Source organism: Phoenix dactylifera, chromosome 2 (genome assembly GCF_051530095.1).
Source record: "Phoenix dactylifera cultivar Ajwa chromosome 2, Ajwa_hap1_PhDact_Kaust_v1.1, whole genome shotgun sequence".
NCBI lineage: Eukaryota > Viridiplantae > Streptophyta > Magnoliopsida > Arecales > Arecaceae > Phoenix > Phoenix dactylifera.
Genome location: NC_143191.1, coordinates 8,719,109 through 8,744,228, shown reverse-complemented (window position 1 = coordinate 8,744,228; position 25,120 = coordinate 8,719,109). Strand labels below are relative to the sequence as shown.

General features: G+C 38.3%; 2 protein-coding genes across 2 annotated transcripts; both read left to right on the top strand.

The window, feature by feature from the left end:
- The first annotated feature begins 211 nt into the window (after window positions 1-211).
- Window positions 212-17,115, top strand: TWN2 (valyl-tRNA synthetase / valine-tRNA ligase (VALRS)). The gene is made up of 22 exons (XM_039132441.2): window positions 212-529; window positions 923-964; window positions 1,221-1,265; window positions 2,700-2,762; window positions 2,882-3,051; window positions 3,132-3,204; window positions 3,594-3,659; window positions 3,784-3,867; window positions 4,660-4,737; window positions 7,919-8,002; window positions 8,100-8,179; window positions 8,395-8,452; window positions 8,570-8,872; window positions 8,979-9,149; window positions 10,183-10,382; window positions 10,605-11,007; window positions 12,689-12,940; window positions 13,019-13,519; window positions 13,607-13,704; window positions 13,837-13,936; window positions 15,345-15,490; window positions 16,741-17,115. The coding sequence occupies exons 1-22, from the start codon at window positions 521-523 to the stop codon at window positions 16,898-16,900; spliced, it is 3,186 nt and encodes a 1,061-aa protein (XP_038988369.1). The 5' UTR covers window positions 212-520; the 3' UTR covers window positions 16,901-17,115.
- A 4,961-nt stretch (window positions 17,116-22,076) lies between these two features.
- LOC113462987 (uncharacterized) lies at window positions 22,077-24,898 on the top strand. Its single transcript, XM_039132446.2, has one exon. The coding sequence runs from the start codon at window positions 23,994-23,996 to the stop codon at window positions 24,780-24,782; it is 789 nt and encodes a 262-aa protein (XP_038988374.1). The 5' UTR covers window positions 22,077-23,993; the 3' UTR covers window positions 24,783-24,898.
- Window positions 24,899-25,120: the final 222 nt, after the last annotated feature.

Genomic DNA, 25,120 nt, shown 5'->3' with positions numbered 1-25,120 from the left:
ATCATTTTTTATTTTTATTTTTTTGTTTCCTCTGCTTTTCTATTTCTTTTTGTTTCTGTCACATTGCCTCGCACTAATCTAATCTTTGTTAGCCGTTCTACCTCTTTCTTTTCCTTCTCTGTAATTACGTTTGCTTTTCAATAAACCCTGGGCGGCTGCTTTACCCGCCTCCTTTATTAACAAAAAGAGAAAAAAAAGATACTGGTCCAATAAGTAGGAGATGACAGAATATCATGTTCGCAGGACTGTCTAGTTAGCGGGCCAAGCCCGGCCCATCAGCTCTCTCTCTCTCTCTCATTCCCTTCCGATCGTTCCCTAATATCAGTCTCCTCATCAGGCATCTATTCGCCTACGCCGCCTCTCCATCCTCTTCGAATCCGGGCTTGCGCTGCGACTCGTCTCGGGGCGCCGTTCTCCGGTCTAAGGAGGGCGGACGCCGGTCTCCGGTACCAGCAGGGCGGACGTGGTATTTTGTTCAAGTTCGGAATTTAAGAAGCCTTTTCTTGTCGCCAATCCCTCCATGGCTTCGGTAAGATCTGCTATTTCTTTAGATATTGGTATGATTTGCTTAGCTTTATGCTTGGCGGATCTCCTATAGTAGTAAAAATAAAGGGCTCTTTTTCGATTTTTATTGGCTCAAAATTTCATCTCTTGATTTCGGTAATTGGATGGTATGAGTTTATAATTCATTGAAGGAGTAATTCATAGGTACTCCCTGTTTGCTTTAGCATCTAAGAGTAGTAGTGTATGTGGAGTAAGTAAGTTGATGCCTTTAGCTGAACGTAAGTTTTTCCAAGGTCTTTTGCATTTTGCCTTCTAATACTTTTGGAATCAAGTAGATTTACAGTAGTCTATGATTTATAATGGGCGAAAATGAATGAAAGATTGCATTTTGATCTTTGCTTGTGAATGGTTTGTGCAGACCGGGGAGGATGGATTGGAGAAAACAGCACAGGAGCAAAAGGTTTGCTGCTTGTCTGCTTATCTTCTACTGATTTGGATAAAATGCATTATTTATTTACTTTTTTAAATTGTTACAGACAAGAAGGAGAAACCCCAGCAGGGGTTCTGCTTACTTTTACTGTGGCTTTTGTTAAGCAAACATTACCAATTAAATTTTCAATATTGATATCTAATATTAAACTTCAATAGATAGTGAAATAGACAAAGAATTAGAATTTATATATGCATTTTGACCATTGTTTTGATGGCATGTGCAGCCTGGAGAGGAAAATTTAGAGAAGAAATTGAAGAAGGAGAAAAAGGTTTGCTCTTTTTTAAATCCGTTTTGTGTTGGTAAGACAGTGTATTATTGAACATAAAGTACAAGAAGTGACTGAGTATGGTGAAATGTGCACAAGAGCCCTATATAATTTTCCTATGGAACATTCTAACGTGATATTAGCCTTTATGCTTCAAAAAGCTATTGTTACAGGCTGACTTAGACTCTTTTGTGAAGTAAGGTCACTCTGTTTGCATGCTTGAAATAATAATTTGCTGAAATATTCCAGGGAATTAATAAATCAAATTGACTTGATATTCTAAGGCCATATAGGAAACAAAGCTCTCCTTGCTTTTGCTATACTCCACTCTTCTTTTGCTATACTACACTAACACTACTTTTTAAAATTATAATCATATATTTATGGAGGATATAAAGAGAGAAGAAAGCCCCCATAGCAAGCCAGAATGAAAGAAGTGAAAATGTACAACACCAACAGTATTAATTAAGCACCAACCCTAGAAAAATTCCAATTTTAGTGGGTATAGATTCAGTGAGATCTCTAACCCATTTATTCAAACCCAACTTGATGTTATTCACCCACTTTTGACTGTTTGTGGCCTTCTTATAGTTTTGCTTATTTCTATTGAAGTCTAGGATTGGCTGCATGGAATATAATACTTTGTTTTCAATCTCTTTTGCAGAAACAAAATTCTGCAAGAATGATAGTTGTTTCTGTCTATATAATAAACAAAACTTTGATCAATAAAACAATGCATAAAGCAGACGCACGGCTGAATAAATGTGTTCAATTGGGGAGAACATCATGTGGACTTGGGACTTTTCTTTATGTTTGGGCCTGTAGGCACAGGCTGATGCCTGTGAGATGGGTTTTCTGAGGTGGCAATTCGGAGTCTCCCCCTTCCTTATAACCCCCTACACCCAAAGAAAAAAAAGAAGTAGAAGAAATGTATCTGTATATCTCACATGTCAACAAAGAATCTTTCTAAGAACAAAACTAATCAGCCTTCGGTTTTAGTACAACCAGAAAAGATATGCATCTAAGAGAAGCTCTAGAACCTCCTTATGCAAGCTACTTGATCATGGATTGCCCAGCATTTCTTTTGTCTCATGACTTATGAAAAGTTAGAGGGGAATATGCTCTGCTGCGATGACAGAAGAAACAGCTGCTGTTGTAAATAAATATGGTAAAATACAGTGAAACAACACAACCAACTGGTAAATAAAGCAGAAGCAGTTTTCAAATACTCTAATCGAGCTTAACTAGAAGATCCATGGAGTTTTTTTGGACATGTAGAGAAAAGCTGAAACAATATCAAAAGCTGAAATATCATTTTCTGCAGTCCAAATGATAGCTTTGCTTCTTCAACATCTAACCATCCTCCCTTCTTCTATTTTATATTTTTCCAGATGTCGTTATGATTGACAAGTGGTGCTGTTTCTCTTTCCTTTGTAGGCAAAAGAGAAAGAAGAAAAAAAGCTCAAGGCAGCACAAAAGGCAGAAACTGCAAAACTTTGGGTACTTTCAACTTTTTTGAGTTCAAGCTAGCTGTGTTCATTATAAGTTATTGGCAGTTTAGGGTTAGAAGATGAAGAAAATATAACATAATGAACTGATTATCTTTGTTATTTTGCCAGGCGCAAAAGGCTTCTGATGGACATAAGAAAAGTGAACGAAAAAATCGAAAGAAAGATGCTGAAGAAGAGAACCCAGAGGATTTTGTTGACCCAGTGACTCCTCCTGGAGAGAAGAAACGACTTTCTCATCAGTTGGCTAAGCAATATAATCCCAGTGCCGTGGAAAAATCGTAGATGCTGATTTTCCTTAATGTTTCATTTAAGTGCCACAATTATGACTTTATAACTTAATCTTTTCTTAACCCTTCAGATGGTATGCATGGTGGGAAGCATCAGGATTTTTTGTGGCAGATGCAAGCAGCTCTAAACCCCCTTTTGTAATAGTAAGTGCCTCACTAGTTATAAGCTTTACCTATCATGTCTTTTCTGGAGTATTTAGCATTGAGGATGATGCAAACATTGTCAACGGAAAAAAACAATAAGTCATTGCGACTATAGGACTCATATTTGGACCATTTTACATGAACCGTACATTAGGCAAACTTGTCAGTGCTAGAAGTTATAGATCATAGGAACAATTCTTAGATTATCGACTGTTGTTGAGGCTTCATAAGAATATTTTCTTCTAAGATTCCTGTCGGTCAGACTATAGGTGTTGCCCTTGATCATCTGTCATCTTCGTCCAATTTGACTGTAATTTTATTTGAAATCTGTTTGAAGTATCAAATTTACTCCGAACTTCTTCATAATCACTCTTCAATACCTTATGCAGGTTCTGCCACCTCCAAATGTGACCGGGGCCCTTCATATAGGTCATGGCCTTACAGCTGCCATACAGGTGGCCACATGAACTTCATTTTCTCTATATATGGTTCCTCCACATAAGTATATTTCTTTTTAATGTCTATTTTTTGTTTAATCTACTTGTTTAGAATTTCTCATGGCATTCTTTGATAATACAGGATACGATTATCCGGTGGTGCAGAATGTCTGGCTACAACACCTTGTGGGTACCAGGAATGGACCATGCTGGCATAGCAACTCAGGTTTTTATTCTTTAACCATCTTGTACCATGATTACGTTCATGTTGGCTGGCCTTCACAAAGTAGATGGACAAGCCTCATGGGCAGAGCTGATCTGAAGAATGTTACTTTGATGCTTGACTAGTATTATTATCCTCAACAAGAATTGCATGCTTGAACACTGGCGTGAAAATAGACAAATTCAGCCATAGATGTGACAAAGTTCCATTTATTCGTAAGCTTTCTTCTTTGGACCACCGGTTTCTTGATACTGCTGTAAATATGTCATTTCTAAACCTTGCATCACTATCTATTGGACCCCTCTCTTCTCTTTTTTCTCTTCTTGGATATTATGAAGCATCTTCAAAAAAAAGGCACAACTTTAACTTCATTGGAAACTTCATTTATAATTATCCCATGAAAGTTGAATACCTTTGGAGGAGGAAACATGATTCTACATTTCCACATAACATTACTTTGGATGGAATACAAGCACTTATATCACTGGATCCCAACTTCAGAAATTATCCTTTCTGCTATTAAACTTTTGCAAACCTGCCATATTATTTTCAGAATACAAATACACAGCACCCTTTAACTTTTTTGTACTTACCTCCTCCTAGTGTCCGACCATGTTCTTCATCACCGACAAAGAGCACATAAATGTTCAAAATTCATAGTGACTTGATTTGATTGGATTCTAAAAGTCAATACTTTTACTCCCTCTTTGCTATAGATTGTTAATTGTCTTTCTATATATTTGCATGCCGGCAATTCTTAGAGCTAACCGTTGCAGTTTGTTTTTCATATCTTAGGTTGTTGTGGAGAAGAAGCTGATGCGTGAAAGAAAATTAACCAGGCATGACATTGGACGGGAGAGTTTTCTGTCTGAAGTGAGTTTGTTAGCTATTGTATTAGTTGATATTTCTTGGTTGAATATTGTCGCAACCATTTTCTATCTTTACTTTCTCCCCTCAACCTATAACTCCTATTTAGAATTTGCAAATGGGTTGGGTCGGATTGGGGCACGCTTGACCCCTACCATTTCATGTCTAGGTCTTAATGTTGGATCCAAACCCAACCCAATAAAAGATTGGGTTGGGTCGGGTCGGGTCCATGGAATTTTTTTTTGAACCAACAAGTCATCCAGGTCGGGTCGGGTTGGGTCAGGGTCATGTATGGCACGGTCCCAGCCCGAAATATTTGGGTTGGTTCCAGGTTTGCACTTGTTTACTAACAACAACTCATGGAGAAAAGACTGAACTTTGGTTGCCATCCAAGGATAATAATAGCAGAAAATAAGAGCCTTGCATTTATCAAAGAACAACATTAATTAAAGGATACAAATACTTTAAAAGATATAAAGGTTATTTATTTTGCCACAACACATATAGTTCAAATTGCTGAATAGGTTATTCTCATGCAGAGTAGAAACCGAACACCAGTCTGGTCATATAAACTAGTCACAATCACAAAGTAACAATTTCTAAATTTATGAAGTAGATTGGCTTTTTAAGTTAAACTCTGGAGTGCAAATGATCGTCAGATGCCTAAACAAAAAGTTATCCGTACATACACTGCATTCAACTCACCACCGAATGCTCAGTGCATGAGCCATGGTACACCTCCCTCTAGGCAAGCTCAACTAATAAGATTCAAGCACAAGGAACACTTACTATTACCACCCACTGGAACCTGACAAAATTTCTCCAAATCCTGGCATTACATAGGTCAAGACAATAAACAAAATAGGTTTGAGGAACAATATAGAACTTGTATTTAGGTATCATATAAAATGGAATCCATGCAGGAAGATTACATTTACACATAGGATAAACACACAATCGTCTATCATATGACAAGAATGGCAGAGTTGAATTTCATATTCATTTCAGTAGACAACACAGTGTCCTGCTTATGAACACAAGGCTGCAGAAAGGACTTTTCCATGAGAGGTGGTCTGAATGCGCACTTACAAATTCCAACCGCATACAGAGAATATGCTTGACCAATTAAACAAACAGATCAATACAATTTTCTAAGTCCATACCATGGCACTGCTGTATTTTAATCAACAAAAGCTGTCAATGGTTGATTAGGCTGCACCAGTTGAAGAACTTAACATCTTAATCCACTCAGAGAAACAGGTGAATGAAAATTATGATCAGAATGCACCTCAGAAATTATGATCAGAGTAATTAAACTAACTTCCTGAACAATATATTTAAGAAGCTATATGATAAGACTTCCCAGAATACCACCTGTTATTTCTTTACATGCCTGAGATGCCAAAATTTGAAAACCAAAGCTGATTTAGATAGCAGAAGAGCAGCCAGCACTATGATCCATCATGAGTTATTGCTGGAGATGCTGCCTTAGATGGATGATACAAATTGGAAAATTTTAGAATCACGAGTTATTGCTGGAGATGCTGCTTCAATAAATAATGAACAAATAGGAAAAGTTTACAAGACAGTTAATATTTGCATATATTGTTTGGAGTGATGTTAGAAAGCTAGAATTGCTGTCAAGAAAAAATTGGGCACAACCTTTAGTGGTCCCCAAGACATAAACTGTTCAAAAACTATTGTTTCTATAGCTTTTTCTTGTTATGCAATGTTCTCCATCATGCAATGTTTTTTTTTTTTTTTTTGGTCATGCATTACAGATGCAACTTAAGAATGACCACTATCAAACATATAAGAATGCACATCCAAAGAATACACAGGAATGTATGCGGACATTTGTGTGTGGGATCACCTGATGAAATGGTTGTTGATCTTCCACATGCCTGGCCAGGAGTCAAGAAGGATAGAGCCCCACCTGATAATGATTCTAGCATGGGGACCATTTCAATGGCTATTTGCCAGACTGTTAGTTTATCCTTTTCTAAGTAAAATTTCACTAGAGAATAATAGGATATACTGGCTGTTGTTTATCCTAGTCTTAGTGGATTGGGGAAATTGTTTTCAAGTTTCAGGTTCTGCTGTAAAGGCTATATGTTTCATAATCATTTCCAAACTTAGATGATAGGTCTATTGTGCGACTAGATTCTAAAAAGCAGTACAGGAGCTGCACATGGTGTGGTTGTTTTGTTAATCTAGCAAGAAAAATCTAAGGCAGCAATAAGCAGTGTTTCTTTTTTTTCTTTTCTTTTAAAGTAGTATAACTACTGCAGTTGTCGTCTTAAGGTCATATAAATCAAGTTCCTTAAGTCATGAGAATAAAAAGTGCTCATAATTACACAAATATGAGAAAGATGAATTCTATCAGGTTTACAAAAGAAACAATATCTCCTATAAAAAAAAGAAAGAAATAGAGGGGGAAAAGATGAGAGAGATGAAAATTAAGATATAGATTAAAACAGTCAGCAAACAAGAAACAACAGGAAGACCATTGGGGGAGAGGGGGGAAGGAGGCTTACCAAGGACGTTGGAGTGGGAGAGAGAGGGTTACCAGGTTGGAGAGATTAGCAGGCTGAGTACAGATAGATTGTTGGATAATCAATTACGCCAGACAGTTAGGTCAAGGTGAGAAGAGGAGTTGGGACGAATGCTGGTCTTGAGAAAGTGACTGGATGATGAAGGATTTGGGAGAGTCTGTCAGGAGACAATAGAGAGACTGTGGAGGGCCAAGAATGGACCATGGAGGTGGCTAACATCGCTAGATGGCCAAATCGAGGCAAAAAACATGACGAATTTCGGACACCAGCGGACCCAAGGTTTTGAATTGGGAAAGGAGAGAGAGAATTAGAGAGATGTCAAGATTCAGGGTCGGAACAATCAGGGCAGGTTTTTCCCTCTATTTTATTTCATGGGTTTCGGGTTGAGTCGGATTAGATAACAAATAAGGAGAACCAAATAGACCCACATAGCATATAAATTTGATTAGAATGTGGAATGGGTCCTTTATTTGAACCCGACCTCGTCTTACGGGTATTCGTGAACTTGTCAGGTTTGGTCGAGTCACGGGTCAACCTGACCTTTTTGCAGCTTTTTTTAGAATATCATGATTTCTTCTAGAGTTCTTTTGTGCAATTGCTTATTGATCTACTTTTGCTGTTGTTTTTGATAGGTTTGGAAATGGAAAAATGAGTATGGAGGTACCATATTAAACCAGGAACGTCGGTTGGGAGCTTCTCTTGACTGGTCTCGTGAGGTTAACTTCCATGAGTCATTACTATTTGATGCTGTTTAAATAAACGTCATGTTGTTGCCCCAGAGCAGATTCTGATATTGCACCTTGTATCAATCAGTGTTTCACTATGGATGACAAAAGATCAAAGGCAGTAACTGAGGCCTTTTTTAGGCTGTATCGAGAAGGTCTAATATACAGGTCAGCTCAGTTGGACTGAACCTTGTGCATATTGTTTCTTAAAATGCACATCTCATGCAAGTTAGATAGCATGACGGTTGTTCGACATTATGATTTCCGACATACTCAATTTCCCTCTATGGTCTAGGAATGATCCATCACAGTGGTTGATTTAACAAATCTGTATTTGTAATTCTATCAAATATGTATTATCCTTTTTCTAACTCATGTTTCAGGGATCATCGCCTTGTGAACTGGGACTGCACATTACGAACAGCAATATCTGACATTGAGGTATCTGCTATTATTATTGTTACCTTTTTGAACTGACAATATGGAGTCATTTGTCGGTATGATATTTCTAAGATGATTCTCTATATTTATATTTATATAACCGGTTGGCACTTTTAGGTTGATTATAAGGAAATCAAAGAAGAGACTTTATTAGTGGTTCCTGGGTACGAATCCCCAGTCCAATTTGGTGTTTTGACATCATTTGCTTATCCTCTAGAGGGAGGGCTTGGTGAGATTGTCGTTGCCACAACGAGAATAGAAACAATGCTTGGTGATACTGCAATTGCTATCCATTCTAAAGATGAGAGATACACTCATCTACATGGAACATTTGCAATCCATCCATTCAATGGAAGGAAACTTCCAATAATCTGTGATGACATCCTAGTTGATCCAAAATTTGGGACTGGAGCTGTCAAGGTGAGAATCATCTACTCTCATCATTTACATTGTTGTTTTTTTCCCTTTTCATGTCAAATCCACATCTTGATTTTTTATTCTTATTTTTAAATCTTCTTTATTGCAGATTACTCCAGCTCATGATCCTAATGACTTGGAAGTTGGAAAGCGCCATAATCTTGATTTTGTTAATATTTTCACTGATGATGGGAAGGTAAATAGCAATGGTGGTGCAGACTTTGAAGGGATGCCACGATTTAAAGCTCGCGCGGCTGTAGTTGAGGCTTTGCAAGCAAAGGTATTGCATTATGTACTGTGATTCCGTCTTCTAGTAATGTGAGCATTGATCTACCAGATTGCTTTTTATTTACATTTTTATTTATTTCTGATATTTAATAATCATTCAGTAAAAAATAGAAACTGCAAAGAATGAGGAGGAAGAAGAAGACAATTGACTCATACCTGCGTGAATGCCTCTCATCTTTGGATCTTAATTTCTCTAAAGATTACCCTTTTGTCCAATTAAAAGCATTTTGTGCGCACTCTTTTTATCTTGAACATTCTTGTCTTCTAATTGAATGCTTTGAAGTGGAGTTAAATGCCCCTTGCTTTTATTAACTAATGTCATGCACCAGTCCATGGAAACTATTGTTGATTGTTTGTTCCAGCCATCAGGAAGTATGAGGCTGATTTTTTTTTGTTTATAATTCCTCACTGGCCTATTAAAACACCTCAATCTTCTACACTTGGAAAGAGATCTGGATCCTTACATTCTGCTATTCTAATAACCCAAGGAAATAATATCATTCTCCAAAATCTAGCTGGAGTCATCCAAGTGTGCTTTTCTTCAGGTAATAATTTTGCAGTTTCAATGGTACATAAGAGCTTTATCATGTCCAGTTTTTCTGTTAATTATATTCTATGAAAAGAAGGCATTGGTGATAACTAGCATACCTATTATTGCCATGTGACTGAGAAACTTGTTTTGACTTCTCGTAGGAACAAATCTCAAAATATAAAGAGTCCATTTGAAACATGGAGATCTGCAATTCCAATCACTATAAGCATGTCTTGGTAACAGTGTACTCTAGCTATTATTGGAAAACATTCCCAGTTATATAAATCACGCTGTAAATTCTATTACTGCCTTGAAAAGGTTTGGACAGACACCACTTGATACTTTATGTACCTAATGATCTGAGGCAGAACTTTATGTACCAGTATTGTGTTTTGTATTTATAATTGTTCTAGTTTCAGGTTAAATCTTTTTGGTTTTCTTCCTTCATGCAGCATATTGAAATTCTATTGACCAGAACCTTGCTTTGTATCAGGGATTGTACAGAGGTTCCCAGAAGAATGAAATGAACCTTGGTCTATGTTCGAGATCCAATGATGTCGTGGAACCAATGATAAAGCCACAGTGGTTTGTTGATTGTAATAGTATGGCAAAATTAGCTCTTGATGCTGTGTTGAGTGAAGACAATAAGAAGATTGAGATTATTCCGCAGCAGTATGAGCTAGACTGGAAAAGGTCCCCCCTTCCCCTCCCCCCCCCCCCCCCCCCCCCCCCCCCAAAAAAAAAAAAAAGAAAAGAAAAGAAAAAAAAAGGAAAAAAAACAAACAAAAAAAAAAACAAAAAAAAAACGAAACACACACACACAATCCTTGAGTCTAAATTTTTGCATTGCTAGCAGTTGCCTTGTGATACCTTGTCATGTAGTAGTCTGAGTTACCATGGGTTTAAACACTACAGATGGCTGGAGAATATACGTGATTGGTGCATTTCGAGGCAACTTTGGTGGGGCCACCGGATTCCTGCTTGGTATGTGACACTTGATGATGACCAGCTTAAAGAAATGGGTTCTTATAATGACCACTGGGTGGTTGGTAGAAATGACGAGGAAGCATTGCAGGAGGCAAAACAGAAGTTCCCTGGGAAGACATTTCAGATTGCTCAAGATCCAGATGTGTTGGACACATGGTTTTCATCAGGTCTTTTCCCATTATCTGTACTTGGCTGGCCAGATGCTACAGCAGATTTTAAGGCATTTTATCCAACTTCGCTCCTTGAAACTGGACATGACATCCTTTTCTTCTGGGTGGCTCGGATGGTGATGCTGGGAATGAAACTTGGTGGCGATGTGCCCTTTAGAAAGGTATAAATATGTTCAATTTATCGGTAGGTTTATGCATTTTAAGCAGTTAATGCACCATTTCTTGGGGGGGCACAGAACAATCTGCAATCTACTTAACATTGAATGAACAGTATTATATCAAGAAATTTCTTATCCGGAAGTAGTTTTATAAAGTACTTGGTGAAATAACGAATAAAGAAAAATATATTAACAATACATAATAAGTTATGAATTTGAATTTCCAACAGCAAGTCTGTTTTTTTTCCCCCCTAGAAACTTAGAGTGTGGATCAAAAATGGAAAACAAGAAAGCAATAAATTGGATTTTTTTTAGCCATGTCAGACTTTATAGAGACCAGTGTGGCTCTAGAATTGGAGTGCTAAAGACCAGTCATTTCAACTTATGAGAAATGTTTATCATCGCTACTTCAGATCTGAGGGGTAAATAAGGCAATGCAGATTATTTATAAGTACTGTGTATGTAAAGACTGGCAGATTACTGAAGTGAGGGTGGGATTGAACCGAGGTCTTGTGCCAGCATGAGAGACTTTTCCAACTCATCCAGTTAGCACCCAGTGTCCGCATCTATCTTTGAATCATGAAATTGGGATCTTTTCTCAGACCTATATTATAAGAGACATACAGATTGGTCCAAGACTTTCTTAATCCAACCAATTCACTATGACATTTCTATAATCTAAATCTGCTAAATTAAGGAGGTCTACCTGGAGTAAATATTTAACTTTTCTAATCAAAACTGTCTCTGAATCGAATAAAATATAAATTCTAATATAAGGGAATTCAAAATTTTTTCAAGCAAGGGTTTTAAGAACCTTCTTGATGTTACACTTTAAGATAACTCATTCTGACTACAGAAAAAGTAGAATAAAGTAGCTAAAAAATCCCCATCAAAACTTAACTATGTCTGTAATATTTCATCATGCTCATTCTACTTCAAGCGAAAGCTGATATGTGACTGATGATGCATTTACTCAACCAGTACTAGCATGGTCATAAATAAATCACATCTTGGTCACATTTATTTTAGATTTCAAAAGCAGGTACCAACATAAATGAGATTGCCGGGTTAGGTTTTGGAATATGAAATCTGACTGTGTGGATGTGCATCCTGCAATATATACAAGTTGTTGCTAATGTTTTCTATATTTATGTAGAATATACACACATAAGTGGTTTCTTGTTCTGCTGCAAGGACAAACTTCACTAGTCTTGTCGAATGAAAATTAGATATCATCTCTAATCTCTCACATCATGCTTAAGATGATCTCTGTTAAGACAGTTCAACTGACGGCTTAATGGATGACTAGTGTCTAACTTTCACAAAAAAAGACTACTGTACAACTTGATTCCATGAATAAAGATATTGTACAAAAAGAGAATAGAAAATATTGCTGAAAGCTGTTAAGTACTTGGGAATTCATCTACCCAAAGGTTTAATCTAAAAGTGGATGTTCATGTGTTTGATGTAATTTGGTATTTTACACATCTAGTGTTATTTGAGATTAACTACTTTATTTCCTTGCTACAGAAAAAGCCATCAGTAGACATCGACATTGGCATGTATGTCAAATATTAGACATTGATATTGGCATGCATATTGAACAGTTCGTAGTTAAAAAGTGATTCTGCTCTCTGAGTCTAAGAGTATGCTATGATATTTACTTGTGTTTCATTATCCTCAGGTTTATTTGCATCCGATGATCCGTGATGCTCATGGCCGGAAAATGTCCAAGTCCCTTGGCAATGTTATCGATCCACTTGAAGTAATAAATGGAATATCTCTAGAAGGCCTCCAGAAACGGCTGGAAGAGGGTAATTTGGACCCAAAGGAATTGAAAATTGCAAAAGAAGGACAAGTGAAAGATTTTCCAAATGGTATTACTGAATGTGGCGCTGATGCCCTCCGCTTTGCTCTCATCTCTTATACAGCCCAGGTTGTCCTGCACTCAGTTGATTTACTTATATACTTTGTCTTACTTCCGAGTGAACTAATTCCATCTTTTCTTTCTCAGTCTGATAAGATAAACTTGGATGTTCTGAGAGTTGTTGGATACCGTCAGTGGTGCAATAAATTATGGAATGCTATACGTTTTGCTATGAGCAAGCTAGGAGATAATTATGCTCCTCCTGCTATTCTTGGGGTGGATTCTTTTCCATCCATCTGCAAGTGGATTCTTTCTGTTCTTAACAAAGCTGTGGCCAAAACTGTATCATCCTTTGAGTCGTATAGGTTCTCGGATGCAGCTACTGCAGTATATTCATGGTGGCAATTCCAGCTTTGTGATGTATTTATTGAAGCTATCAAGCCATACTTCTTTAATGACTCAAAAGAGTTTGAATTGGCAAGAGCAGCCTCTAGGGATACACTGTGGGTATGTCTAGACACTGGTTTGCGCCTGCTCCATCCATTCATGCCATTTGTTACTGAAGAGCTATGGCAGCGCCTTCCTCAGGCAGAGGGAACCTGCAGGAAAGAATCAATAATGATATCAGAATACCCATCAGTTGTAGAGGTAAATTTTGTTCTATGGCATTTGAATCCACCATGCTGTTGAATTTCATATTTAGAGTTTGCACACATCAATTATTGTCATTAACAGGCTTGGACAAATGATCAAATTGAAAGCGATATGGATATTGTCATAGGTGCAGTGAGAAAGCTTAGAGCTCTTCGCCCACCTAGTGACAAAAATGAAAGGTGTGCCTAGGAAAATGCTTATGTAGATGAGCTTCTCTCAATATTCTATTCATAATAATAGCTTCTTGTTTAGATTTTTTCCCCTTCTTTTGAGAAAATGTACTGAGTTTATCATATATTCCCACTTTGTAGACATGCAGCTTTTTCTCTTTGCCGAGGGCAGGATGTTGCTGAAATGATTAAAAGATATGAGTTTGAGATTGTAACTCTGGCTTCGATATCATCTTTAAAGGTTCCCCTCCTCCCCCCCCCCCCCCCCCCCCCCCCCCCCCCCCCCCAATTGGAGATACATGTTTATTATTTTTTTTACTTTGTCAAATTCTCCTTCACACTTTCAAGCAATTACAATAGAGTTGATCTGGTATCATGAGCTTTATATATAGGCATTGGCTAATCAGAGTTCAACAGAGTCAGATGTGTTTGCTTTTCTACTTTGATAAATATTTGGAAAAATAAGTTAGAAAAGACAAGCCAAAACATGATGAACTTGGAATCTTGGATATTCTTGCAAACTTTATGTGTTTATGGTTAGTACTTAAGACACCTGTTTATTAGCACCAGTCATCAGGGTACTTATTAGACTTACAGGTTCAGTTTTGTTTTTTCTGGGAGTTTTAAAACATGATCTCTTGTCTTTGGCTTTTGAAGAATACTTTATGTTATTTTTGTTGATGATAAAGAATTCTTCTGGTATTGTAATATCCACAATTGAACCATCAAAGTGGAGTTGAAAATAATGTGGTTTACTCGCATCATATGTCATTTTGTAATTGCTTTTCTTTTTTCCTTTTTTTAATTTGTAAAAGCTTTGCATTTGTCAGTTCTTATTGCATTGTTGTCTATTGAAGTAAATGTAAGACCTATCATTAAACCAGCTAGGAATGACCTCTAAACTGCTACTTTGGTGCAACTTACAGATCACCTCTAGTTGCACTGGTATGAAATTGTGAACTGAGGTTTGTCTAGTGGTGGATGAATGTTTATCAATGAGTCTAAATCTATCTATAATGTATGGTTCACCAATTTCTACTCCACAAGCTCCAAATTATGGTTATTAATGCTGAACTCATACTTGTCATATATAAACAAGAGCATTTGAGCAACCTTTTGAATTTTGTTTGAGGCCAGAATCTATCCATCTGGAACCTCCAGCTGTTAAATATTCAGGATTGCTTATATAAGTTATTCGCTTACAGAAGACTTAAAGCCGAACTTTTCCTATTGGTTCTGTGGTTCCCTTGAATCGACATACTGCAGAGTTGAAATCACATTTTTGACTGACATCTTGGTTAAGAGAACTGCTAGATTTATGTATACCTGTAGGTCAAAAACACACAGTAGAGCTGTGCACTGTGTGTTCCCCTTGTTGTATGGACTTTGCCTGATCCCCGGCATAGGGCCAATATAAAAATTAGGATATAAAAATTAGGGACGTCTGTGTGTTGATGCTTTCCTCCAGGTGTTTGTGTATATTTAACATGTATTATGTGGCTATGTTTTTACTATGCGCACATGGGCATGTGCATTTGTGCATGCCTGCATGTGTCTCTCTGTCTGTGTTTGTATGCATGCCTGTTTTGTTGTGTTTGTAAGCCATCTTTTTTTAGTTAATGCATCTGATCTTGATGATACTTTTGTAGGTCTTGAGTGAGAAGGATGCACCTCCAGTTGGGTGTGCAATTGACATTGTGAATGAAAATCTTTCTGTGTATCTTCAACTCCAAGGAACACTCAATGCCGAAGCCGAACGTGAAAAACTCAGGAAGAAGAGACAGGAAATAGAAAAGTGAGTTCGTGTACATCTAACTCTCAGCATGATATACTTCTTTTTTCTGCAGTAGTAATTTTACTTTCTCATCTGATGACATGAAGTTGATTTTCTTTTCTGATTTGTCCTGCTTTCCTGCAATTTCCAAAATTGCTTCAAGAAATTGAGGCCTTATAATATAAGAGATTAAAGAAATGACACTTCTTCTGTGACTAGCGCCAGATGATCATACCATGAATTTATTTTTGACCAGCCATATCTGCTCTTTTGTCTATGTATACTCATACTTGGATATCCTTTGGAGAACACTTGGGGCCTTTGGAAAGTCTTTCCAGCAGCAAAGATGTTGAAAAGATGTTGAGCAATTTTTTTTTAGGACTAGAAGATTAACTGCTTAAAGCCAACAGCTGTTAGCTCAGCTGGTTGGTACCTTGCCCTCCATAGGAGAGGTCCCAAGTTTGATCCACTGAATTGCTTGAAAATGAAAATAACTGCTCGAGAGGTAAAGTATGTGAAGATAAAGAAACAGTAAAGCAAAGAAGCCTGCAATTACTGTCAAAAGATGAATGCTTCTGCAAAAAAAAAATATGCTGGGAATTTGAGACGATTTGACAGGGAGACATGAGAAGATGAACATGCTTGAGGCTTGACCATATTGTTTGCTTGACAGAAGGGCACTGTTTTGTGTTGGTGGTTTGGCTATTGTGCACGTCTTAGCTATCTTTTAATTTTCTATATCAGTGGCTGGGTTGGTTTAAGGCGTGTAAAATGTTAGACCTGTAGCTGTAGCTTGGTTGTAGGAACCCTTGTGTGCTGCATGCTTGGAGAACATGGGATAAGATTTGCAAATTTTTCACCTATGAATCAACTGTTCACTGTGCATTTTGACCTGTCAACTTAACTGTTATGATGGTCCTGCATAGTGCATGTGTAGCCTAAATTTGTTTTGCTTTGGATAGTTAAATCCTGTTCCATGATCTCAAAACAAATAACCTACTATCCCAATGGTAGTTAGGTTACAAAGTAAGAAATATATGGAGCATAAATGCATTGGTTGTTATTGTGCAACCATCTAGGGTTTTCCCATCTAATTGAGATCAGTTTTTGTGTCAAGTACTGAAACCTATGCTGGATGAAAGTATACTTGGTGCTGCTAAATTTTATTGCTTGATGGTTCTATAGTGGTCTAGTAACTGCTATGATATTCGTTGCTTTCAATGAGTAGCTAACTTGTTTTGCTTTTAATGCTTCTCTATTATTGCTGGCAGGCTACGTGCACCTTTGGCCCAGATGATGAATGCTTCAGGTTACAAGGACAAAGCTCCACAGAATGTCCAAGAAGATGACATGAAAAAGCTGAATGCTTATTTAGAAGAACTGAAGATCATCGATGAAGCTGAAAGAGATCTAGATCAGATGATAAACTGAGAAAACTAAAGGAAGTTTTGGTAAATTATCTTCCAGTGATTGTTGTTAATTCTTTTACGTAGACTTTTTCTTCTACATTAATATTTACTTTCTAGCTGATCCCTAATTGTTGGGCTAATGCCCGATAGTTATTTTTCTGGTTATTGATATTTATATTATATACTGTGGAGTTCTATATGGATACGAGGTTAATGTCACAAAAAATCCTTTCATCAGATTTTATGGTTTCCTCATCTGCTTACTGGTAGAACGTTCTACTTGGGTTGTCATTGCACAAGTCAAAAAGGATAAGATGTGTGAAAAACCTGCTTGGAATTCAACTCTATAGTCTGAAGTACCTGAATACCTGAACTGGAAGTTTAATTACTCAAGGAAAAACTTGTCAAAACAAAGTTACGCAAGGCTTTTAATCATGACAAATCTACAAGCCTACCAGTCTTCTCGTAGGGTCCTCTTCTAGGGGAGTATATATGGTCATAACTACAATTTAAAACAAACTATTCTCTTTTTTTTTGGATGAAAAATTTAGAATAAACTATTCAAATGATAGTTTCAAACAAACTAATCGAAACAACAATTTTAGAACTAGCTATTTGAGGTGCTGTAATACTCAAGTGCACCACCACCACCTTGCATGGGGAGAAACAAGATCACACACTAGTAAGTATTACTCTGGTGCCTTTGGCCTGCTAATCCACACCCTCTTTCTTGACAGGCTTTATATGTTTCAGTCAAGATAGATGGTACCAGGCACCATATCGGTGCCACATTAGCACAGTATTGGTACGGTACTGTTCGGAATTGTTTTGGTGTACCGAATGTCGGTATACCATCTGTATCAGGTACTGATACCGAATCAGTATGGTATGGTATGCCCTGTACCATCCGGTTCGGACCGATATAGCATACCATGGTTCCAATATCCTAGTATCAGGCACATGTGATGCACATGAGAGGAAGCAACATTTCATTGATCCCATCTGATAAAAAGATCATATAAGTAGATTAAGACCATCTGCCAAATTTTGGGTGATACGCTGCTCTTGTTTCATTCTTTCAAAGCGTAGTGCATTTAACCAATAAGGGAGCATATATAGAGGCAATAGTCAGCCAATGGTGAAGCCAATTTAGAATAGATGCATGTGGGAATTATTCTCCATTTACTTTCTGATTGCAAAATCTTGAGTTTGACACCATAAATCTCATAGCTATGATTTTTTTTCCTTCGTTTTTCTTCTCACAATCTATTTTTCGATGCACTTATGTACCTTATTAGCCATTACTAAGAAACATCATCTCATATTTTGGGGGTTGGTTGCAAATATTTTCACCATCAAATCCTACTATAAGAAATATGAGCTGAAGCAAGAGTCCTATACATATTATTTCTCATAATAGCTTCTGTCGAGGATTTTGATAGTCTACCTCATTTATGCTCCAAACCAAGTTGATCTGCAGTTGTTCTGGATTCAAATTGTCCCATTTGAGGGTAACAAAAATGGAATGACAATATAACTAGAAAGTGTGAAGTCTGTAAACAGATGTTTGGTGCCATTGGCATTTAATTTTAGGATTTATAGGCAGTAACCATCATCCTGTTTTGCGTTTAACATTGCTATTCCCAACAGCAGGAAAACAATCTATTCAGGGGGAGAAAAATGGAATGACTGTAACCAGAAAGCACGTAGTTTGTAAGTAGAGATGTCGGGAGCCCGAGGCATTTGATGCCAGGATTTGTAGGCAACAACCGTCCTCCTATTTGTGTGTACCATCGATGATTTCCAACAAAGTCGATGATACTTTATTTGAAAATTTCCCCAGTAAATGCATACGATACAACAGCAGAGCTGCTGCACTGCCACCGCAGTGGAAAGGCACGAATTCCACCACGAATCCGAGCAAAGCTTTAGGTTAAATCAAGTATAAAAGTGTGCTGAAAGGCTACAAATTAGTTTTGATGGGTATCGTTGTAGTTCAAATTTGGCTCAAGGGTGACCACACCGGAGGAGTCGAGAGAGCCGCTGATTGTTGGAAGAAGACGGGGGCCATCTCCTGCGCGACAGCGGCGGATATGCACAAAGTTTCACCGGTGTTTTTGGTGAGGGCCCTCCGACGATCAAGTTAGAGTAGAGTAAATTTGGTCCAGCCCAAAGTCCCTTGTAAATTACCTGACCGGGCTATTTATAGTCTCGGTGGAGAGGCCCAGGTGGCAAAGGCATTGTTCGCCCTCATCATGAGAGGCGTGGCTCTGAGCTGAATGGCGCGCGGCTTAGGCTGGTGGGTGGCGTGTGGTGCTGTCCGTTCTTGAGAACGGTAAGATGTTGACAATCACAGTAGGATATGGTCGGAGTAGTCATGGTGCCGTTCTTTAACTATCGAGGGCCAACTATCGAAGCGTGGCACGGTGGTGCTGTAATGTACGACCATGTAGAAGGGCGTAAGCGCGCACATGGGTGCAGTTGTTGGCGAGGCCGAGCTCGTTGAAAAGTCGCATCATGCGTTTGTTGAGGTCGGCTAGACATGTGCTGGAGGTAGTTCGGCTCCCCGGGTTCCGAGGTGTGTTTGGTGGAGCGCCCCGAGCTCGAGGGTCGGGGCGCATTACTGAAGTAGGCGCCCCAAGCTTGGTCGGGGCGGGTCAGCGAATATTGGAGGCAATCCGAACTTGGTCAGAGAGTCGGCGAATATCCGAAGTCGATGGAGCTTTTGGCGGAGTCCGAAGCCGAGCTGGTTCTGGGCCTGACTGAGGATTCAACCGGACGGTATTGGCGTTTATTGGGCCAAAACTGGGCGGCCTTTTAGCTATGGGCTGGACGATCCATTTCGCCTCGTATGATAGATTTTTTAGCTAAGACATATCAATAATTTAAAAAATGCTCTAGAATCCTAACATATATGTAAAAAATAAATCAAAATAACGTTTTTTATATTAGGTATAAGATATTATATTTGAAAGTATAGTAGCTATGTGCGCTTAACACGTGCCAGGTACCAGCAATTATTTAAAGAAACCATAAGCACCAATCCTAAAGAGTACAGTTAAATTCAAAGTTGGTAAGGATTACCATAAAGATGGGCTTGTTTTTATTCAACAAAACAGGAAGAACAATGTTTTCCATCCACTGGAATTGAGGATTTTTCCATGAATATGACAGCAGCAACAATCTAAGTAGCAAGCATTCTCCTATCCAGTTAGATCAGCTTTCATCTTATCTTAGCATGTAAAACACAGAATATTATTTTCTTATGATACAATCATTTATGCATTCAAAATCTTTTACTTTAGGAGTTACCAAAAGGAACATCCTATAATCATGTAAGATCCTCTTCGACAAGAGAGTTTTATCATCTAATAAGTACAACAAATATTGTTCTAAGCTACATTGCCTCTCATATCCATTCTATGGTGTTCAATCCCTCCATCGTATTCCCCCTTAAGAGTCGAGGTTCTAGAATTCACAAACTACTTAAGTTGGGGCAACTGCTGCGAATAGAAAGCTGAACTTGGCCATAACATTTGTGCGATGAGAAAATGAGAGTCATTCTCATTGGAGAGAAAAAAAAGGACCAACGTCTAAATTTTTGTGGATGCATTATCCAAGAATTGAATTAAGAAGTTGCTAAACATGAATTGGACTGATTTTTGAAGTTCGTTTTGAGTTTGAGTTGGAAGATTGGGTGATCGTCTAGTCTAATCATGGCTTAATTACTCGATCCCATTATATGAAAGATTAATGAAAAATCTACACATTGTTTGCTTGAAACTTTGCCGGTTGATGTCCACCTGGTGGAATTGTACCAATATTTGATAGACTAAATTATACCTGGAGGAAACAAAGGGAGAAGAGACACACACCGGCCTGGGGCTTCCTTGGCCATGCAAGACCAGAGAACCGATATGTTTCCAGTTTCCTCTTCCCAAAAATCAAAGCTTCATGGAGTCTGCCGAGTACATGCATTCTATTTGCCAATTACTAATTTCTTTAGTAACATTAGTGCATGATTCTGGTTGCAAACAATTGCATTGCAGCTTAGAAATCCTATTTGTTCCCAAAACTCAAAGCTTCAATGCGAGTCGACATGATCCAATATATATGTCCTTAAAGCAGTCTTAGAAATCCTCGAGTTCAGGCAAGAACTTGTCTGCTTGTGATCATGGTTTCAGAGACCCAAACTCGAACCTATCCAATTTTGTGGGCCTAGACTTGGCTGGGATCCTCAAAGCAGAGAAAATCGCAATCTTTCTACCAAGCCAACAAAATAACGCTGCAATCAATACAATCCATAGGATAACTATTAAGTTTTTTTTCAGATTGGAGCCTTCTGGATGAATTCTTTTGTTTGATAACAATCTGATATTCAATCCTTACATATTCACATTTTTACGTTTAGGTCCTACAAGAAATGAGGCCTGTGTTTTGCATTTAGTCATGTCTTTTTATATTCCTATATACAATTAAACCTCTTATATATATATATGCAAGCAAGATGTATAGATTTGTAGATAGGCTTGGGAACTAAACATAAAATAAGCGTTATAATTGAAAACAAAATATAAAATTTTCAATGAGGAGGGACTGCTAGATCTTCGACACTTCGATACTCGGCGTGTGCTGCAGACTAGTGCGGTACAGCTTGAAAGAGATTCGGCTACAGTTATTGACCGGGTGCAGCGGATTGTTGGTGGCGTGGACGAGTGCCACCTCTTGATCTGAGACATCCGAGCTATGATCTGTGGTGAGGTGGTTTTTCAGTCTAAGCATGTCTATAGAAAGGCCAACGAGACTGCAGATTGAGTGGCCTTGTACGTGGCCAACCACTCCGGAGACAACCTTTGGGTTGGTGAGATAGAGTTGCCTAGTACGCTCCGGAATATACTATATTTTGGCTTTTTTTGGATATATCCGCAATAGAATTGTATGAATCATCATCAAAAAAAAAAAGAAGAGTGATATCATCATGGAAGGTGCAAGATTGATTTCTTTTTTTTGTTGTTGGTATTGTTGTTTTTTTTCTAAAGAGTGGTGGAGATGATTGAGGTGTAGATGGAGTCACCCCCCTCAACAAACCCTAACCCCCAAAGCTTAATTGAGGTGGGATGAATTTGATATTGGAGGGAGTATTTGATGATTAAACATGATGAAATCAACCAATAAAAAGTGTTTTGAATCTGTTTGTTATTATTTTATTATTTTTAATTTGATGCATAATTTAAGAAGATAATGCATTTTATTGATAGTTGCGATCTAGTCCATGCATGAAATGATTTGTTGTCCAATTGATGGACAAAATGCTAATTTCAAACACTAAGGCTTTAGAACATTTATTGAAAGAATTTAACTTAATGAAAAACTAGATGACCTGAAAGTAAGCTACAGTCTATTACGCAACTAAAAACAATTCATTTTTCCCACCAATCAAGAGTTTAAAAGCTAATGTTGAATTTGACATTGTAATAGGAGTGAATAAAAGACATTTAACCCAATTATTCAACCCTTTTTTAGCCAAACATCCATTGAAGCACATGGATTAAATCACTTTTCAAAAGAGTAAAATGGATAATTCTAAAAATCAGTATACAACTTTTCCCTTCCAACCTCATTTACCTCAGCTAACCCTGGAATAAATAATTCCACCATGTAGGGTGAAATAATTTATTTGAATAAGGAGTAGAAGTAAATTAATCGATTTACTTCAAGTTAACTTATTCCTTTTCAAACATAGTAAGAATAACAATTCAAATGTGAGCTACAAGGTAGAATATGATGTGGGATCTCTAGGAATACCAAGCAATAGATATTTGGTTGGAGACCATCTCAACCACTATTATTAGCTAGATTTCAACTTATCCTAGGGTCCTTGTTGGAGAATTAGGAATTTTACAGTTTAATATCTACAAATAGGAGAATCACCCAATTATTTAGGCTACCAACTTTTGGGCCAACAATACAGGAAATATATTTAGAACAATGAGGGCCTAGGTATTACTAGAGAGTCGTGGACAGATAATATTGGCTACTTTACATTCATGTGATATCAATTGTTTAGTATACTAGCAAAAAGTTTCATTATACTAAATTGTTCCTAGTTTACCAATTGTTTGAATAATAAGAAAGCCAATGAATTGGTGTGGTAGAATTCTATATCGTATTAAATATCCTTTTGGGCCAAATCACATGACAGTCATAAATATTTTCCATTGCATGGCCAAATTGAATATTTCAACCCAATGCTTATACATAATTAGAAACGATTAATAGATATTATCGCTAATCTATACATCAAGTGGGTACAAAATAAACTGCATCAATTAACTATATACTACAATATATGATCGGATGCATAAATTGGAGATCTACTTCATCAATCACAATGTACACATTTTCAAACTTGGTTAAATTTTAAATTCACTATGTTACGATGATTAAATTATAATAACATATACTATCATGTAAAATCATTTAACTTAGCATCCATTTGATATTTAGGTTACAGGCGATCAAAATACATAATTTTTGATTAATAAAATATTTCACCATAAATTATTTTTAACATTTAATTATTCAATTTGAGTAGTTCATTATTGGCTTTGAATCATGAATTCTTTTCTTGAAGACTTAAGGTAAAACATGTAATACAACTATTAAACTAATCAACATTGGAATAGCATCATAAAGAAAAAATTCACTTAATGAAAATATATTATAGTTTTGAAATCATACCGTCTCTTTTGAAAAGAACAAGGACGCAAAAAAATTGAATTTCTGAAAAAAAAAAGTTGTGTCAGGTCCATTTTTGGTTAGGAGTGAACCGCATTAATTATATTACAACAAACTGTAATTATTATAATAAATATGACCATCATAACGCCCTTTTTTTTTTAAAAAAACGTTACATTTACCGTTATAACCTTCTGCTTCTGCTAATCTCTATCTCCAACCCAAGAGTCTTTTTATACCCACTCCTATTCTCCTCCCATCTCTATTCTCCTCCTTCGACCCCCCAACGCTCTTTCCAAAACAAAAAGAAATAAAAAATTGGAAGACAAGAAAAAAAGAAGAAAAAGGAAAAACGAGAAGGAAAAAAAAAAGAAACCATGCTGACTCTATGCAAGACGACCGTTCATACCTTGCTGGGGTTTTCCGACCACTCCACCGAACGCCGGAATCCTCCCTACAGCTGCCGGAATATGCCCTCCCCCGGCGCCGACGGCCTGCGCCTCCTCGCCGGCGACACCCCCAAGCCGCCGAACATCGTCGAGTCCTCTGCCGTTGGCCCCGCAGGGAAGCCACCGTGGCGGACCGACCTTCGTGCCCGCGGCCTCCACGACCTCGATCACGGCAACCTCCGCCTCTGCACTGAAAACCTCGGCTCCGAGAGCTGCGACGACGGTGGGATGGGGATGGACGAGATCGGGGGGCGGACGACGGAGGAGGATGATCGGAGGCTGGAGGCGCGGCCGTGGGGGAGGACGAGGTCGCGGCGGTGGAGGGCGGAGGCGAAGTTCCCACCACCGCTGCCGTGGCTGGTGGGGCGGGACGGGCGGCGGAGCCGGTTCATGCGGGTGGTGCGGGAGGACGGCCGGATCGTGCTCTCCGAAGTCCGGATCGAGCGGCCGGAGGTCCTCCGTGCCTCCCGCCGCGACGGCCGCCTCCGGCTGGAGCTCGTCGGGTCCCCGAATCTCCAGGCGATGATCTCCGATCAAGAAGAAGAGGAGGAAGAAGAGATCGAAGAAGAAGAGGCAGCAGCGGCGGCGGAGGAGGAGTTGGCGGCGGCGGCGGCGGCGGCGCAGAGGGTGAAGAGCGAGGGGGCGAGGTGCGTGGAAGAGCTGGGCGGTAACGGGATCGCGCCGTGGTGGAGTCACCACTTCGCGACGACGGCGTGAGCTCAGTGGCACGGTTATCGAATGGGCGAAGTTTGCGAAGGTAACGACGGCTCCTTCGAAAAACCAAGAAAAAGCAAGAAAAGGACGGATTTACCCACAGAAGAGAAAAGCGGTGCGATTTGGATCTGGTGGGGTTCGTTTATATCACCTGCAGAGTTTCTCATCTTTTTATTTATTTATTTTGTTTGCTTATTTTATTTTTTTATTTTCTTTCTTTTTTAAAATGAAATAAATAGTTTAATAATTTTATTGATCATAATGCATGGTTGGTGATGGATGGGTTTCAGTGATCTAATGGTGGTGATTTAGTTTGATGGGAGCTACAGGGGATGTCTGGA